The sequence below is a fragment of the Mrakia frigida genome (assembly GCF_051309035.1).
Source record: "Mrakia frigida strain ATCC 22029 unplaced genomic scaffold BDY24scaffold_24, whole genome shotgun sequence".
In the NCBI taxonomy this organism is placed as follows: Eukaryota; Fungi; Basidiomycota; class Tremellomycetes; order Cystofilobasidiales; family Mrakiaceae; genus Mrakia; species Mrakia frigida.
Window position 1 is genome coordinate 296,611 of NW_027481257.1, and position 11,857 is coordinate 308,467.

The window sequence follows — 11,857 nt, forward strand, 5'->3', positions numbered from 1 at the left end:
TCGTCGAAACGTCACCTTCCTTTCGAGCTGGCCCTTCCTTCGTTTCCCTCCCAACCGTCAGCACCGATACTTGGACCTTCCTTCGCTTCTTCGAGCTTCGTCCATCTTCCTATCGTCCCCCTCTGGCTATGGCTTTTCAACTTAGCGAAGATCTCGCTCAAGTCCTCGGCTTGAAGGACGACCTCTTCCTCTCGCTCGTTCCTCTCTGGGTCGAGCATCATTCCATCCCTCTCGAACACGCTCTCCCTGACCACCTCTCGGATATTGAGTATCGAAGAGCACACTTCAATGATCTGGTACGTCGATCAAGGCTCCTCTCCTTCCTCGACCCAGCTCCTAGTCCTCCGTTCGCAGTGAACTTACTTCCCTCCCTCTCTTCCAACCTCGCTTCGTCCAGACTGATAACTTCGAAGAAGACGTAGACATCGAATACAGGCCCTTGGTACTCGTGAGTGCTGATATGCGCATCCTTGCAGCTTCATGATGCGCGAAGACCGAGCTGATCACCTCTCCCTCTCCAAAGACCCACTTCGTCGTTCGCTACCTCCCTCGACTCGTGGAAACGATCCTCCTCCTCCCGCCCGTCTCCCTCATGTACAGCCCTTGGTTCGCTCTACTTCACTTCATCGGAATCCGGAACCCCATCCTAGCCTCCTTCATGAGAACTCACAAGGATAGGCACGCCCTTCTCGCTCACCTCTTCAAATCCCTCGCCGACGCAACCCCCTCTCCAAAATCTTTCAGGGAGGTTCGTCTCGAGCTCTCCTGCCTTTTAGATAATCTCTTCTTGGTCTAACTCCTTCTCACCCACTTTGTTATCCGTTAGTGGGATCGAAGAGCCTTCCACTGGGGGGTCCTAGCCAACGCCTGTCGAGGTCATCTTTACAACCTCTACGCCGACCAGCCACCTCGTCCTCCCTATCCTTGGCTTCCTTCGCACCTCGAGATACTCAAATCTTACCTGGACTCGTTCAAAATCCTCAAAAGTCTCAAGATCAAGAAGGCTAGCTCCAAGTTCCAGGACTGGAAGGAAGCGACGGCGACCCTCAGCTTTCTCACTGGAGCCCTCGCTACCGGACTAGCGTACGTCGATTACAAGACGGATTTCATGCCTTGGTCGAGCTGTTCTGGGACGGAGAAGGATGGGAGGGACTGTGCGAAGCTCAAGGTGGGAGAGGAGATGTACGCGTGCGGAGGAGTGAGTTCAATTTTCGAGCTTTTCTCGCCTTTCTCCTTTTCTCTTCTGACCTCTTCTCGGTTTTACCTTCTCATTTCAGTGTAAGACCATAAGATACTGCTCTCGAGGTCCGTCTACGTCTCTCTTTCCGTGATCACCGACGGGAAAACCTGCCTGACGCGTCTTTCGGCCCGTCCTCTTTACTTGTTCGCTTTCTCGCACAGAACACCAACGAGCCGATTGGAAACGACACAAACCACTCTGCATGGTTGCCTTGTGGGAGTGAAGGGCAGGAAGTCGAGCTCGTTCGGGCGGGGGAGAAGAGGAGAGGAGATTAGGTTTCGGTTTGGAGACGCGTCGAGACGAGGCGAGCGAGTCGTCAGATGAGTTTTACGCTTTTTCCTCGCTCTTCGAAAGGATCTGTAAACCGGTTCGGCTTTTCACTGTCTCTGAAGCTCCCGAAGGAGCCATCTCGTCCTGGCAGAGCTCGGCTCAGCTCGAGAAGAACTCAACGCGTCGTCCGTCGTCTCAGCACCAGAATTTCCTCTCAGAGCTCAGCGTCAGCGAGTGAGTCTGAGAGCGATAAGTCTATTTATCAAGCTCCGTAATCAACCTAATCTAGGTAGATCCTCCTCTCGACTCTTGACTCCTGCCTCGCTCACCTCCTCACCCGACTGCTCTCCGGCGTGTGAGGAACCCAGATCTGCATCCGTCTCCATCTCCCAGTCTCGTCCTGCAAGGTATCGTCGATGCACATTACTCGGTCTCCGTCCTCGTCAAAGACCTGTGCGAACGAACGACCAGAGAGAGGTCAGAGGGAGAGAAAGAGAGAAAGGACGCGACCAGGCGATGTTTGCTGACTTTTACGTGAATCGTTTCAGCTCCCTAAGAAGCAGATAAGGTGCCAAGACGAAAACGAGGTCAGCGAACGAGCTGTAGGCTGCTGTAGGGCCAAAAAGCTGAGGGGAGGGAGAGGAGGGAAGGAAGGTCGAGCTCACCATGAAATGATCCTTCACCAGATCGCTCTCGTACTGCTCGCTGAACATGGACTTGCCGCGAGAAAACTCCACGTCGTAGGTGAATCCTTCGGGCAAGGGCGCGTGCTCTTCTCTGAACAGGCCGTCCTCTTCAGTCAAGAGGCGAAGAAGAAGGAAGGAATCTAAGAGGGTGAGCTCGACTCTTTCCTTCCCCTCCCCTCCCCTCCCCTCCTGGCTCTACCCACCTGAACGTCTCGAAGGCGCAGAAAAGACACTCACCGGCTGCCATCTCTCCCAGCTCCCTGATAGTCGAGCACTCGTTGAACCTGAACCCTCGAGTAAAGACCTGTTCGGACCAAGCCCTCTTGACGTTGATCCAGAAACAACCGTCTTCGAGATTGCCCTTCTTCATGGATCCCATACCACGAACGTTCCGACGAGAAAGGCTGATCTGGCGAGGCATTTGAAAGAAGAGAAGGGGAGGTTTGAAGCGTTTTGAAGCGAGAGGATGGGAGAGGAAAGGAAGGAAGAGAGGGAGGGAGGGAGAGATCGAACTCGTTCGACGGCGGGGAGCTGGCGGGACGGTCTGAGACTCGATGAGCTGGCTAGCTAGGATGGAGTTGTTTTATTCGACAGAGGCTTAGTCCTGGTAGGAACTGAAGGAAGAGGTCGACGGAGATAAGAGAAGGAAGGAGGGAAGGAAGCGGTTTGAAGGAAGGTGCCGTGAGCTCGTCGATTTCGACCTTCCCTTCCCTTTCCTTCCTTCAACGGTCACCAACGAAGTTTTACGGACATCCATATCTCCACTCGTCCTTCTTTCTTTACCCTCGTGATCAGCAACTCTTTCTCATCCATCAAGAGCCCCAACGTCGGTCTCTTCGGTCCCATCAACCCTCCCTTCAGCCCTCTCGACCTCGCCTTTGCTCTCGCCTCTCTCTCGCCCATCCCATCGACTCTCCCCCTCATGTCCGACGATCCCTTCATCAGCAGGCTATCTGATGTTCAGATAGGGATCCTCTCGAGCTACTACGCGGATCACCAGCTTCGCTACGGCGCAACGAGACCTCCTGTCGCCATTCAGCGGGCGGCAGCCTGCAGGATGTCGATGGTAGGGGAGCCAGTGAGCAGTCAGGATGTAGGAAAGTGAGTGGACCTTCTTTTTGGTTCTCCTTGCCACCTTCGAGCTTGTATTTTCACGTACCCTGTCTTCTATCGATACGAGAAACGGCCTTGTCCTGAGCTCGCTGTCTTCTCCGTCCGCTCAAGTCGCCGCTGACTCTTGGTTCTCACCTCCTTTTGGGAACAGATGGTTCACTCGATATCTTCGAGCACTCACCGGTCAGCCAGCCAATACCAGGAAGACTCAAGAACAACTGGACCTTCTTAACGAAGAGTTTGATCGCAATCCTCGTTCGTCTTTTCTCTTCCTCTCCCTCCCGCACTCTCGTTCGCTCTCGTACTCTCGAGCCATTCTCCCTTCGCGTCGCTCTTCTCAATCGATCGTGCCGAAGTTGTTGTTTGTGTCGGAAGTAAAGAAGATGCTTGGCTCGAGCTGCTGCCTCTTCAAAGCTGATCTCGTCGTTTTCGTCTCTCATCTCTCAGTTCCCAACGCGCACGACGTTATCCTCCTCATGGAGTCGACCGGTTTGGACAAGAAGCAGGTCAACGCTTGGTTCCAAGTCGAACGGAAGAAATATGACGAGGGAGGAGAGTTCGAGGACGACGGAGATTTGATCGACACGTCGGAGCAGTTGAGGTTCGTCGTCGCTCCTTTCTCCCTCCTCCCCCGTTTCTCGTACTACCCTCGTACTGATAAGATCCTCTTTATGATCTTTTCCTGCAGCGAAACTCCAGCATCAATCTGGCGAGCCTACAACCGAGATCCAGTCAACTACGTCCGTTACATCCGACAACGTCGCTTCGCTTTGGAACAGCAGCAAGCACGAGACATCTTGCTAGCCCAGGAGGATCTTCGCCATCGTGCGATGGTCCGGGCGATAGATCCCGCTCGAGCGTGGGAGATGGAACGGCGGCAGAGGGAGATCGCCTTGTTGAATTGGGAGAGGGAGCGGGATCAGAGAGCGTTCCAAGAAGCTCAGGAGAGGGAGAGGATGAGAGGGATGACGGCTCAACAGTTGCAGTACTACGAGATGAGCCGGAGAATTGTTGGTAGGATGAGGGGGGAGAGGTTTTAGGATTGATGGACATGCGTTGGATGGATTCGTTTCGAGCTTGCGAGATGGCCGATGTTCTCTGTGCACGATTGAATTAGTGATAAAGAATCGCTAAAGTCATCGATCTTCGTAAACCAGCAATCTCGATCATTCTTGGGTCGAGAAAACAAGAGGGAAAGACGTCAGCTTTCAGCTTTGATCGGACGCGTCGAAAGAAACGGGACCGGACTCACCACCTCAAACACGTCTTATCCGTCTCTCCAGCCTGTCTCCCAACCTCAGTCCCACGAAACCTCGATGCAGGTAGACTTGTGCGACTTCCAGTGAGCTTTTTGGTGAGCTGCGATGAGAGGAAAAGGAGATAAGGCAGTCAGTCAACGAAAAGAAGAGGGAAGCAAGAAAAGATGCTGAGACGGACCTCGACAGCAGTATCGGACAGTTCGGCACTGCCAGAAGAAGCGACAGTACGAGCATTCCGGTCAGAAAGAAAGAGGAAGCTGGAAGGGAGGAAGAAAATGAAAACTCACCCTCGAACACATCATCATCTCCTCTCCCTTCACGAGGACGCGACAAGGCTCTCTTCCCTCCCCTTCGGTGCGTTTCAGCTCACATGCCAACCAAGGAAACTGCTGGCGCCAATGAGCTTCGTAGCTTTCCCAAGGCTTCGAACCTGGTGAACAAAGGAGGGAACCCAGGATGGCAGAGTAACGAATCTCGGACAGAGCGTCGTGATCCCCGATGTTCTGCATCTCTTCGATCCTGGACGTGATGATATGAAGTCGAGCGAGATATGAGGCATCTACGAGGGGCAACAAAGGTCGAGAGGGAGGATCGGTCGCGACGGAGGTTGCGACGGCGATGTCGTGGCAGACGCGACACAATCTGCACCAGGCTCTGATCGCGGGAGCGTTCTGTGAGATACGGGAAGAGTGGTCAGTGAGGGTCGAGAGCGTCGGAAGGTCCAAAATTCACCTCGTCGTTCAAGAAGAAGTCCAAGGAAGGGATGTGGGAGACGACGAAGGAGAACAAGTGTCGAAGAAGATGAAGCGCTTCCTCTCGATGGGTCCGCGAGAACAACGCAACGTAGGAGTAACCTCTTGAGTAGGTCATGAATCCAAGAAGAGCTTCGTGCCATGGACTGTTGAACCTTGTTGATGAGAGGAAGGCCTTGACTGCCTTTGGAAGAAAGCGAGCGGCGAAGACGGCCTGTGGAGGCAAAAGAACGAGATGTCAAAGAACTGGGGAGCCCTGAGTGGATGAGGGTCTTACGTTCGCTTCAAAGCGTTCGTTCTGAGGAGCGGAGTCGAGCATGTCGACCTCGATAGCCATCGAGAAGAAGGAGAGGAAGAGAGCGTCAGAGCAATCAGAACTTTCCTCTCAACTTGACTGGTCCCCAGAAAGGGAGCTCACCGTAGCAGTCCAGTCCAGCTTGACCTTGTGCGCCAGCTCGCAATCCAAAGACATATTGGAGCCGTCGACGCTCTTCTCGCACTCGTTGTGGGCAGAAACGAGTCGAAGGAAAGCATCGTCCTCCCCAAATCCAAGGACCTCTGCCATCCTTTCGACGAGTTGAGCGGCCATTTTGATCGAGAGGATACGATTTGATCCAGAGGATGTAGATAAAGAGCTGAAGGTGAAGGAAGAATCTGCGTTGAGCCTGCCGAGGAAGAAGGAAGGGAGGGAAGGAGGGGAGAGAGGAAGCGGTTTGGAGGAAGATGAGTGAGCTCGTTTTGGGCCGCTTTCTCCCATCGACCATCACCCGCTTCGCGACCGATTTTTTTCTCCTTCGACTTTCAGACTCTTCGGAACCATTCCTAGTTTAATCTCGAGCCATCAGTACTGTCGCCAAAACCGGAGATGCCCATCTGTACTCGTTGCGGCTCGCCCGTTCCTTCCCTTTTCACCGTCTACTCTTCCGTGAGCCTTTTCTTCCTTCTATTCGACTCAGAACAAGGAGACTTGGACCTCTACTGACTGTTCTTGACCCCATCTCTCACTATCTCAGGCTTCCAACATCAGGCTCACCATCTGTGTGAGTAAAGAAGGGGGAATCGAAGGAGCTTCGATGTTGAGCTCGATCTGAGTCCCTCCTCCCACCCTTCCTGACTCGTCCCCTCTCCTCTTCCTTTTTACTTCTCCAGGATTCCTGTAACGACTTTGCAGATCCCTACGTCGAGCAGCCTCCCCTGCTTCTCTTTCTCGACCTCGTCCTACTTCGTCCAGGAGTCTATCGACATCTTCTTTTCAATCGGGGAACCGAACCCATCGAGGCTGGACGCGTCAAGGCGGAGGAGAAGCTGGACGAGAGCGAGAAGCTAGCAGAGAGCTCTCTCGAAGATGGAAGAGCTGGTGGGAGATGGAAGGTGAGTCGTTTCAGCGTGAGGAAGACGCAGGGAAGTCTCGACGTCGAGTTGATCTCTCTCCTCTCTCCTCTTCTCCCTCGACGTCTCGTCGCTTCAGACCGTCGTAGACCTGCTCCTCACGCTTTCAGTCTCGACTGTCATCGCCGATACCTGTTAGTTTATCCTACGAACGTACCAGAAGCGACCTTTCACTGACTCCTTTGCTTCTTGTGCGTCGCAGACCTTCGATGGACTTCTCTGCGTGCGCCCGATCCCTCTTTCCCTTTCCGAAGGCGAGGGTTGACGAGTCCTCTTTTCATACAGGCTCCCAAACGAGCAATTTTCCTCCGTCTGAGGAAGTAGCAGCATTCTTCAAGCTGTTTCTCACGGTGATCTTGGGTGAGTTCGTCCTCGACGCGTGCCTTCCTCACACGTAAACTCACTCTTCTTCTGCTTCCACAGAAACCCTCGCCTTCCATGTCACAGTCCTTCTCTCCGCCTTGATCCTACTCAAGACTCGGGGTTTCTTCAGCACTCGCTTCTCATTCCTTGCTCGTCCTCAACCTCCGACACCCGACGCGTCGAAGGACAAGACGAAGGCGTTGCCCGATGACTTCCAGTTCATCCATTCACTACACACGTACCCTCACGCCTCTTTCTACTGAACATGTTTAGCTGACTCTCTTCTTCGTCTTCTTGCCGTCCCTCAGTCCTCTCCTAATTCCACTCACTCTCCTCCTCTCCTCCCTCCCCAAACTTCTTCTCCTCCTCCTCCTTTCCATCTGGCCGACACCGACGGACTCCTTTATCTCAACCTCGACCTCGCCGAATCTTCGCACCCTCCTCGACGACTTCCTCTCGTCAACTTCCTTCGAATGGGTCACTCCGACCCTCGCACCCGTCGCTCTCGTCCTCGCTCAGGAGACGCTCGATCGGGAGTGGGTCATTCGAAACGTCCTTGGAGGGATGGGAATTGGCTTTGGGCTGAGAGTGTTGCTGATGGGGAGACTGAGTGCTGTCGAGACAACGGCTTTGGTGTGCGTAGGATGGTGGGGGAGATGGAAGGCGATGGAGTCGTTGGGTGATGAAAGAGGAGAGCTCAAGATTTGAGACGAGGTGAGTTCGCTCGTTTTTTTCTTCTGGGGACTGAGCTGATCGAAATGTTGTGTTCCGCTCTCCTCAGGTACGCTCCTACTCTGTCAAGAGGGGTACAGTAGAGATCCAGACGCGTCTCGTTTGAACTCATCTCGACGCGTCAGTACCATCAGCGCCGTGAGATCGATCTCTCCGCCAGCTTCGCTCCCAGAGGTCAGTCAACCAAAACCTCGTACCAACCTCCGAACTCGAGCTGATCGTTCTCTTCTCTTCTACAGTCGCGAGGTTGAACGCGTCGTCCCGGCGATCTCTTGTCCTCGCCCATCCTCGCCGCTGCTGCCTGCCCTTCTTATCTCGATTTTAGATGCTCGATGCCCGTCATACTTTCCTATCGAAGGCCGACGATCTCGCCTCCCAAAGCTTCATCTTAGAAGTCTCCGAAAAAAAGGAAGAAGGACCGAGAAGAGGTCGGCTCACCATCTCTCTCTTCATGGTCAAGCAAGCGTCGATTGCTATGGCATCTCGGCTTCAGGAAATGGTCTCTGCCCCTTCTCAATCTGCTTCCCAGCTGGCACGAGCTGAAAGCATACTTGCCGGCGGTGAATAATAGTGCCGGACGGTTGGAAAATGACGAGGAGAGAGCGAAGAGTCGGGAAGGGGAGACTGGTCTTCGAACTTTCCCTCTTGCCTGTTCCTCCTCCAACCGCCCACCCGCCAAAACAACTCAACTCAAGAACGCTACACTGCAGAAACGATGCCTTACTACAGATGCCCAGCGGAGCGGTATGGCTTTGATATCGAGGGAACGTGAGTCTTTGGGAACGGGAGGAGAGGAAAAGAGAGACAGCCCTCGACGTTTCTCCGAGCTCGAAGCTGACCCTTTCCCCCCTTCTTTTTTTTCTACCAGATTTGCGTGAGTCTTGCTTCCGAAGTGTAATTTCAATGTAGAGCAGAGCTGACGAGATCTCATTCGTTCTATCAGGAGGGACACCATCATTACAAGGTGAGCTTTCTCGGTTCTTTGCGAAGGGAAGGAGGAAACGTCGAGCTCACCTCCTTCCTCCCCTCTTTTTTTTCTTCTTGCTTCGCTCGTTCGAAAAGATGGCCCGTCATCCTGTGAGTTACTTCTACTACACCTTCCACCCATAGACTGCAACTGACTTCTCGGCCGTCTCTATCTCCTCTTTTCCAGGAAGGATACAGCTCAAACCGTTCGAGAAGCCGTCGAAGCTCACTCGGACCCAACAGCCCAAGAGCAAGGTCGACATATCATCGAGAAGATTGAGACTCTCACCAAGGAGATCGCTCAGGATGGAGAAGTGAGGTGAGCTATACATCCTTTCATTTCCTTATCGGCCCTGAAGTTGAGGCTGATGGGGGGTCTTCATTGAAACCCAAAGAAACATCGTCGAGGACGGAGGATCCAACATCGCCCTCTACAACGCTCAGATCAAGGAGTTCAGGGAGAGAGGACAGGCCAGCTGGTTCAACCTGCCATGGTTGTGGGCTGAGTGCTACCTGTGAGTCTATTTCTCTTTCGAGACGTTGGAGAACCTCGTCCGTTTCGAGCTCATCCCCCCTCCTCCTCCTCCCTCCCTCTTTTTGCTCAGGTATCGACACCTTCGAACGTTCTTCGCCGTTCAGTCAGAGTGGAAGACCTTCGACCCTTACTTCACCTCTAAATCTTCGAGCTTCAGGTCATCGTCCGAGGCCGTCATCAGTACGTCCTCGCCCTCTTTCGCTCAAGCGACTCGAACCACGTTCGAGCTCTTCCTCTGACGACGCGTCCACTTCTTCAAAACAGAGCTCGCCCAAGCCACCCTCAACCTCTCCACCACTCCCGAAACCCTCCAACAGTTCTTCCACACAAACCTTCAACTCTCGCTATGGGGCAACGCCTCCGATCTCTCTCTTCTTGCTGGAGGTGTGACGGACGAGGAGTTGCGAAAGCTTCAGAGCAGAGGAGAGGAGGAGAAGAAATTCATCCTGAGGAACGACGAGGAGAAGGTCTGGGATTGGGTCAAGAGCGGGATGGGAGGAAAGAGGAGAGCTGATTTCGTTCTGGATAACGGTGAGTTCGAAGAGACGACCGGATCTGAAGGGCGAGCGCTGACCTCTGCTTTCCTTCTTGCTCTCGTTCAGCTGGCTTCGAGGTACGTGCCTCTTCCTTCTCTCTTCCAGAGGGTCCCCTGCTGACTCTGTTCACCTTCGCTTACAGCTCTTCACCGACATGATCTTTGCCGACTTCCTCCTCACTCAAACTCCTTTCTTCGACGAGATTGTCTTCCAGTGAGTTTCACTTCAGCCCTCACCCCATCCGATCCGGATGAAGGCTCATCTTTTTCCTTCCCTCGCAGCCCCAAGTCTATCCCATGGTTCTGCTCAGACGTTCTTCCCTTCGACTTCCGGTTCGTCGCCCTTTTGCCCTCCCTCTCCTTTCATCGTCGCGTCCTGACCGTTCGTCCCTCCTCTCCCTCCTCCAGCTGGATCATCGCCACTCTTCACACTCCCGAGAAGTTCTTCCCCGCTTCCGTCCTCGACCCCTCCTCCACCGCCGCTCTCGTTACCCTCGCCGAGCGATGGCAGGCTCACGTCGACGCCGGTCGATTCAAGCTCGCCGTTCCTCTCGAAAGCAATCTTGGAGACGCTGGACCTGACTTCTGGACGAACGGAAACGAGTATCAGAGGATGGAACACCTCGATCCTGCTCTCGTTCAGGGACTGAGGGAGAAGAGTGGGTTGGTGATCTTCAAGGGAGATCTGAAGTGAGTCGTTTCTTTCCTTCGATTCGAAAGACGACGAGTTCTTGCTGACGCATGCTCTTCCTCTCTGCTTCGTGAAAACAGCTACAGGAAGTTGACCGCCGACGCGATGTGGAAGAGCACGACTCCTTTCGAGAAAGTCCTCGGTCAGTTTGACGCGTCCCTTTCCTCCTTCGTCTTTCTCTCCAACTGACTCGTTTCTTTCATAACCTTCGGTCCTGCAGGACCTCTGAACGGTCGATTCCCAATCCTTTCGCTGAGGACGAACAAGGCGGAGGTCATCGTCGGTCTGGACGACGGAGTCGAGGAGAGGATGGACAAGGAGGATCCCAAGTGGAGGTACAACGGGAAGTGGGCTGTTGTTTCCTTCGCTCCTCTCGTATAGATCTAGTCGCCGTATCGCATCTCACCTATAGAGTAATGTCTTTATCGAAATGGAACATGCGGAAAGACTGAGGGGCGTCAGACTCGACGCGACGAGCGTTCAACGGCTTTCCCTTTTCTCGAAAGAGCCGACCTCCTGCAAAGCGACGTCATCATCGACATCTCGTACCGAAAGAAACCTGATCTGATCTAAAAGCTCTCGGGTCTAAGCGAGACCGTCTCGGAATCGTTAAAGTCATTGCAGCGTCTCTTCCTCGTCCTCTTTCCTCCCTCAGTCACCGTAAGTGTAAGTTCTCTGCCCTCTGAATCCAGCAGCAACTCTCCTTCTCATCTCGTCGTACTCCCTCGTCATCCCTCTCCTCGAATCCTCCATATCCTTCAACCTCTGAACTCGCTCCCTTTCTCTCTCCACCACCGCTCGTTCGTACTCCTCCTGTTCCCTCTGCACCATCCGGGCTGCTACTTCTGGGTTCCTCATCCTTAGCATCTCTAGCTGACGCCGTTCGTCTTGATAGGCCAAGTAGGCTTGTTGATTCTGCTCGTCCTCGAGTCGACGGCTCTCCTTGATCGACGCGACGTAGCCTTCGGGATCTCGTTCGTATGCTTTCCAGATTACTCTCGGGGGATCTCTGGGAGTCAAATATGTACGATGGAGAGTGAAGAAGAGAAGAGATTGGTCAGGGAGGTGAATATCCAGGGAAGAGGGAAGAGAGGCGAAATGAGACGCGACGAACGGGAGCTGTTTCGCCGTGTCGAAGATCTCGGTCATGTTCGTCCTTTTGTTGGAGAACCAGGCGTTGACCGTCTTCTTGTCTAGGCCCGTCTCGTGCATGAGAAGGATGGTGTCGTGGGCGTTGGGCACTGAGGGGAAACGAACGAAGACGTCGAGAGAGAATTAGCTTTCGAGACCGCGCCGGAAAAAGGCTCGAACCATCTCCTCGGATAT

General features: G+C 53.7%; 8 protein-coding genes across 8 annotated transcripts; 5 read left to right on the plus strand and 3 right to left on the minus strand.

Annotated features, from left to right (window-relative positions):
* Positions 1-47: 47 nt before the first annotated feature.
* BDY24DRAFT_129336 (uncharacterized protein) lies at positions 48-1,091 on the plus strand. The gene is made up of 3 exons (XM_076635989.1): positions 48-296; positions 398-448; positions 524-1,091. The coding sequence occupies exons 1-3, from the start codon at positions 129-131 to the stop codon at positions 794-796; spliced, it is 492 nt and encodes a 163-aa protein (XP_076494841.1). The 5' UTR covers positions 48-128; the 3' UTR covers positions 797-1,091.
* BDY24DRAFT_395692 (zinc finger MYND domain-containing protein) lies at positions 726-1,474 on the plus strand. Its single transcript, XM_076641335.1, has 3 exons — positions 726-1,198; positions 1,278-1,305; positions 1,402-1,474. The coding sequence occupies exons 1-3, from the start codon at positions 1,109-1,111 to the stop codon at positions 1,461-1,463; spliced, it is 180 nt and encodes a 59-aa protein (XP_076494842.1). The 5' UTR covers positions 726-1,108; the 3' UTR covers positions 1,464-1,474.
* Positions 1,475-1,749: 275 nt separating this feature from the next.
* On the minus strand, positions 1,750-2,864 carry BDY24DRAFT_395693 (uncharacterized protein). The gene is made up of 4 exons (XM_076641336.1): positions 2,434-2,864; positions 2,176-2,303; positions 2,039-2,062; positions 1,750-1,961 (listed from the first exon to the last, which is right to left on the minus strand). Exons 1-4 carry the CDS (start codon positions 2,615-2,617, stop codon positions 1,836-1,838), a joined length of 462 nt encoding a protein of 153 aa, XP_076494843.1. The 5' UTR covers positions 2,618-2,864; the 3' UTR covers positions 1,750-1,835.
* A 56-nt stretch (positions 2,865-2,920) lies between these two features.
* On the plus strand, positions 2,921-4,349 carry BDY24DRAFT_443018 (homeobox domain-containing protein; the record flags this gene model as incomplete). Its single annotated transcript, XM_076644731.1, has 4 exons — positions 2,921-3,297; positions 3,461-3,564; positions 3,757-3,910; positions 3,998-4,349. Exons 1-4 carry the CDS (start codon positions 3,119-3,121, stop codon positions 4,347-4,349), a joined length of 789 nt encoding a protein of 262 aa, XP_076494844.1. The 5' UTR covers positions 2,921-3,118.
* Positions 4,350-4,425: 76 nt separating this feature from the next.
* BDY24DRAFT_129356 (zinc finger MYND domain-containing protein) lies at positions 4,426-5,112 on the minus strand. The gene is made up of 4 exons (XM_076635990.1): positions 4,856-5,112; positions 4,747-4,774; positions 4,562-4,668; positions 4,426-4,480 (listed from the first exon to the last, which is right to left on the minus strand). Exons 1-3 carry the CDS (start codon positions 5,075-5,077, stop codon positions 4,607-4,609), a joined length of 312 nt encoding a protein of 103 aa, XP_076494845.1. The 5' UTR covers positions 5,078-5,112; the 3' UTR covers positions 4,426-4,480; positions 4,562-4,606.
* BDY24DRAFT_395700 (uncharacterized protein) lies at positions 4,753-5,759 on the minus strand. The gene has a single exon (XM_076641337.1). It carries the CDS (start codon positions 5,461-5,463, stop codon positions 5,128-5,130), a length of 336 nt encoding a protein of 111 aa, XP_076494846.1. The 5' UTR covers positions 5,464-5,759; the 3' UTR covers positions 4,753-5,127.
* A 318-nt stretch (positions 5,760-6,077) lies between these two features.
* Positions 6,078-8,153, plus strand: ARV1 (sterol homeostasis protein ARV1). Its single transcript, XM_076641338.1, has 10 exons — positions 6,078-6,245; positions 6,334-6,360; positions 6,470-6,691; positions 6,789-6,843; positions 6,912-6,932; positions 6,995-7,069; positions 7,133-7,289; positions 7,381-7,786; positions 7,854-7,978; positions 8,044-8,153. Exons 1-8 carry the CDS (start codon positions 6,186-6,188, stop codon positions 7,778-7,780), a joined length of 1,017 nt encoding a protein of 338 aa, XP_076494847.1. The 5' UTR covers positions 6,078-6,185; the 3' UTR covers positions 7,781-7,786; positions 7,854-7,978; positions 8,044-8,153.
* A 186-nt stretch (positions 8,154-8,339) lies between these two features.
* BDY24DRAFT_395714 (damage-control phosphatase ARMT1 family protein) lies at positions 8,340-10,979 on the plus strand. Its single transcript, XM_076641339.1, has 13 exons — positions 8,340-8,572; positions 8,673-8,678; positions 8,748-8,768; positions 8,867-8,881; positions 8,958-9,089; positions 9,166-9,285; positions 9,376-9,485; positions 9,570-9,845; positions 9,982-10,054; positions 10,123-10,173; positions 10,249-10,530; positions 10,612-10,673; positions 10,752-10,979. Exons 1-13 carry the CDS (start codon positions 8,520-8,522, stop codon positions 10,910-10,912), a joined length of 1,362 nt encoding a protein of 453 aa, XP_076494848.1. The 5' UTR covers positions 8,340-8,519; the 3' UTR covers positions 10,913-10,979.
* The last annotated feature ends 878 nt before the right edge of the window (positions 10,980-11,857 follow it).

What these genes read in the sequence shown, in the direction of transcription:
- ARV1 (XM_076641338.1), top strand. Translation starts at nt 6,186, where the DNA reads ATGCCCATCTGTACTCGTTGCGGCTCGCCCGTTCCTTCCCTTTTCACC. An exon ending in TTTTCACCGTCTACTCTTCC is followed by an intron (nt 6,246 to 6,333) that starts GTGAGCCTTTTC and finishes TCACTATCTCAG; the next exon opens with GCTTCCAACATCAGGCTCAC. An exon ending in GACTGTCATCGCCGATACCT is followed by an intron (nt 6,844 to 6,911) that starts GTTAGTTTATCC and finishes TGTGCGTCGCAG; the next exon opens with ACCTTCGATGGACTTCTCTG.
- BDY24DRAFT_395693 (XM_076641336.1), bottom strand. Translation starts at nt 2,617, where the DNA reads ATGCCTCGCCAGATCAGCCTTTCTCGTCGGAACGTTCGTGGTATGGGA. An exon ending in GCTGGGAGAGATGGCAGCCG is followed by an intron (nt 2,304 to 2,433) that starts GTGAGTGTCTTT and finishes TCTTGACTGAAG; the next exon opens with AGGACGGCCTGTTCAGAGAA. An exon ending in TGGTGAAGGATCATTTCATG is followed by an intron (nt 2,063 to 2,175) that starts GTGAGCTCGACC and finishes TCTGCTTCTTAG; the next exon opens with GGAGCTGAAACGATTCACGT.
- BDY24DRAFT_129356 (XM_076635990.1), bottom strand. Translation starts at nt 5,077, where the DNA reads ATGCAGAACATCGGGGATCACGACGCTCTGTCCGAGATTCGTTACTCT. An exon ending in AGATGATGATGTGTTCGAGG is followed by an intron (nt 4,775 to 4,855) that starts GTGAGTTTTCAT and finishes TTCTTCTGGCAG; the next exon opens with TGCCGAACTGTCCGATACTG. An exon ending in TGTCCGATACTGCTGTCGAG is followed by an intron (nt 4,669 to 4,746) that starts GTCCGTCTCAGC and finishes CTCTCATCGCAG; the next exon opens with CTCACCAAAAAGCTCACTGG.
- BDY24DRAFT_395692 (XM_076641335.1), top strand. Translation starts at nt 1,109, where the DNA reads ATGCCTTGGTCGAGCTGTTCTGGGACGGAGAAGGATGGGAGGGACTGT. An exon ending in AGATGTACGCGTGCGGAGGA is followed by an intron (nt 1,199 to 1,277) that starts GTGAGTTCAATT and finishes TTCTCATTTCAG; the next exon opens with TGTAAGACCATAAGATACTG. An exon ending in CATAAGATACTGCTCTCGAG is followed by an intron (nt 1,306 to 1,401) that starts GTCCGTCTACGT and finishes TTTCTCGCACAG; the next exon opens with AACACCAACGAGCCGATTGG.
- BDY24DRAFT_395714 (XM_076641339.1), top strand. Translation starts at nt 8,520, where the DNA reads ATGCCTTACTACAGATGCCCAGCGGAGCGGTATGGCTTTGATATCGAG. An exon ending in TTGTGGGCTGAGTGCTACCT is followed by an intron (nt 9,286 to 9,375) that starts GTGAGTCTATTT and finishes CTTTTTGCTCAG; the next exon opens with GTATCGACACCTTCGAACGT. An exon ending in ATCGTCCGAGGCCGTCATCA is followed by an intron (nt 9,486 to 9,569) that starts GTACGTCCTCGC and finishes TCTTCAAAACAG; the next exon opens with AGCTCGCCCAAGCCACCCTC.
- BDY24DRAFT_129336 (XM_076635989.1), top strand. Translation starts at nt 129, where the DNA reads ATGGCTTTTCAACTTAGCGAAGATCTCGCTCAAGTCCTCGGCTTGAAG. An exon ending in GAGCACACTTCAATGATCTG is followed by an intron (nt 297 to 397) that starts GTACGTCGATCA and finishes CGCTTCGTCCAG; the next exon opens with ACTGATAACTTCGAAGAAGA. An exon ending in AATACAGGCCCTTGGTACTC is followed by an intron (nt 449 to 523) that starts GTGAGTGCTGAT and finishes CCCTCTCCAAAG; the next exon opens with ACCCACTTCGTCGTTCGCTA.
- BDY24DRAFT_395700 (XM_076641337.1), bottom strand. Translation starts at nt 5,463, where the DNA reads ATGGCACGAAGCTCTTCTTGGATTCATGACCTACTCAAGAGGTTACTC.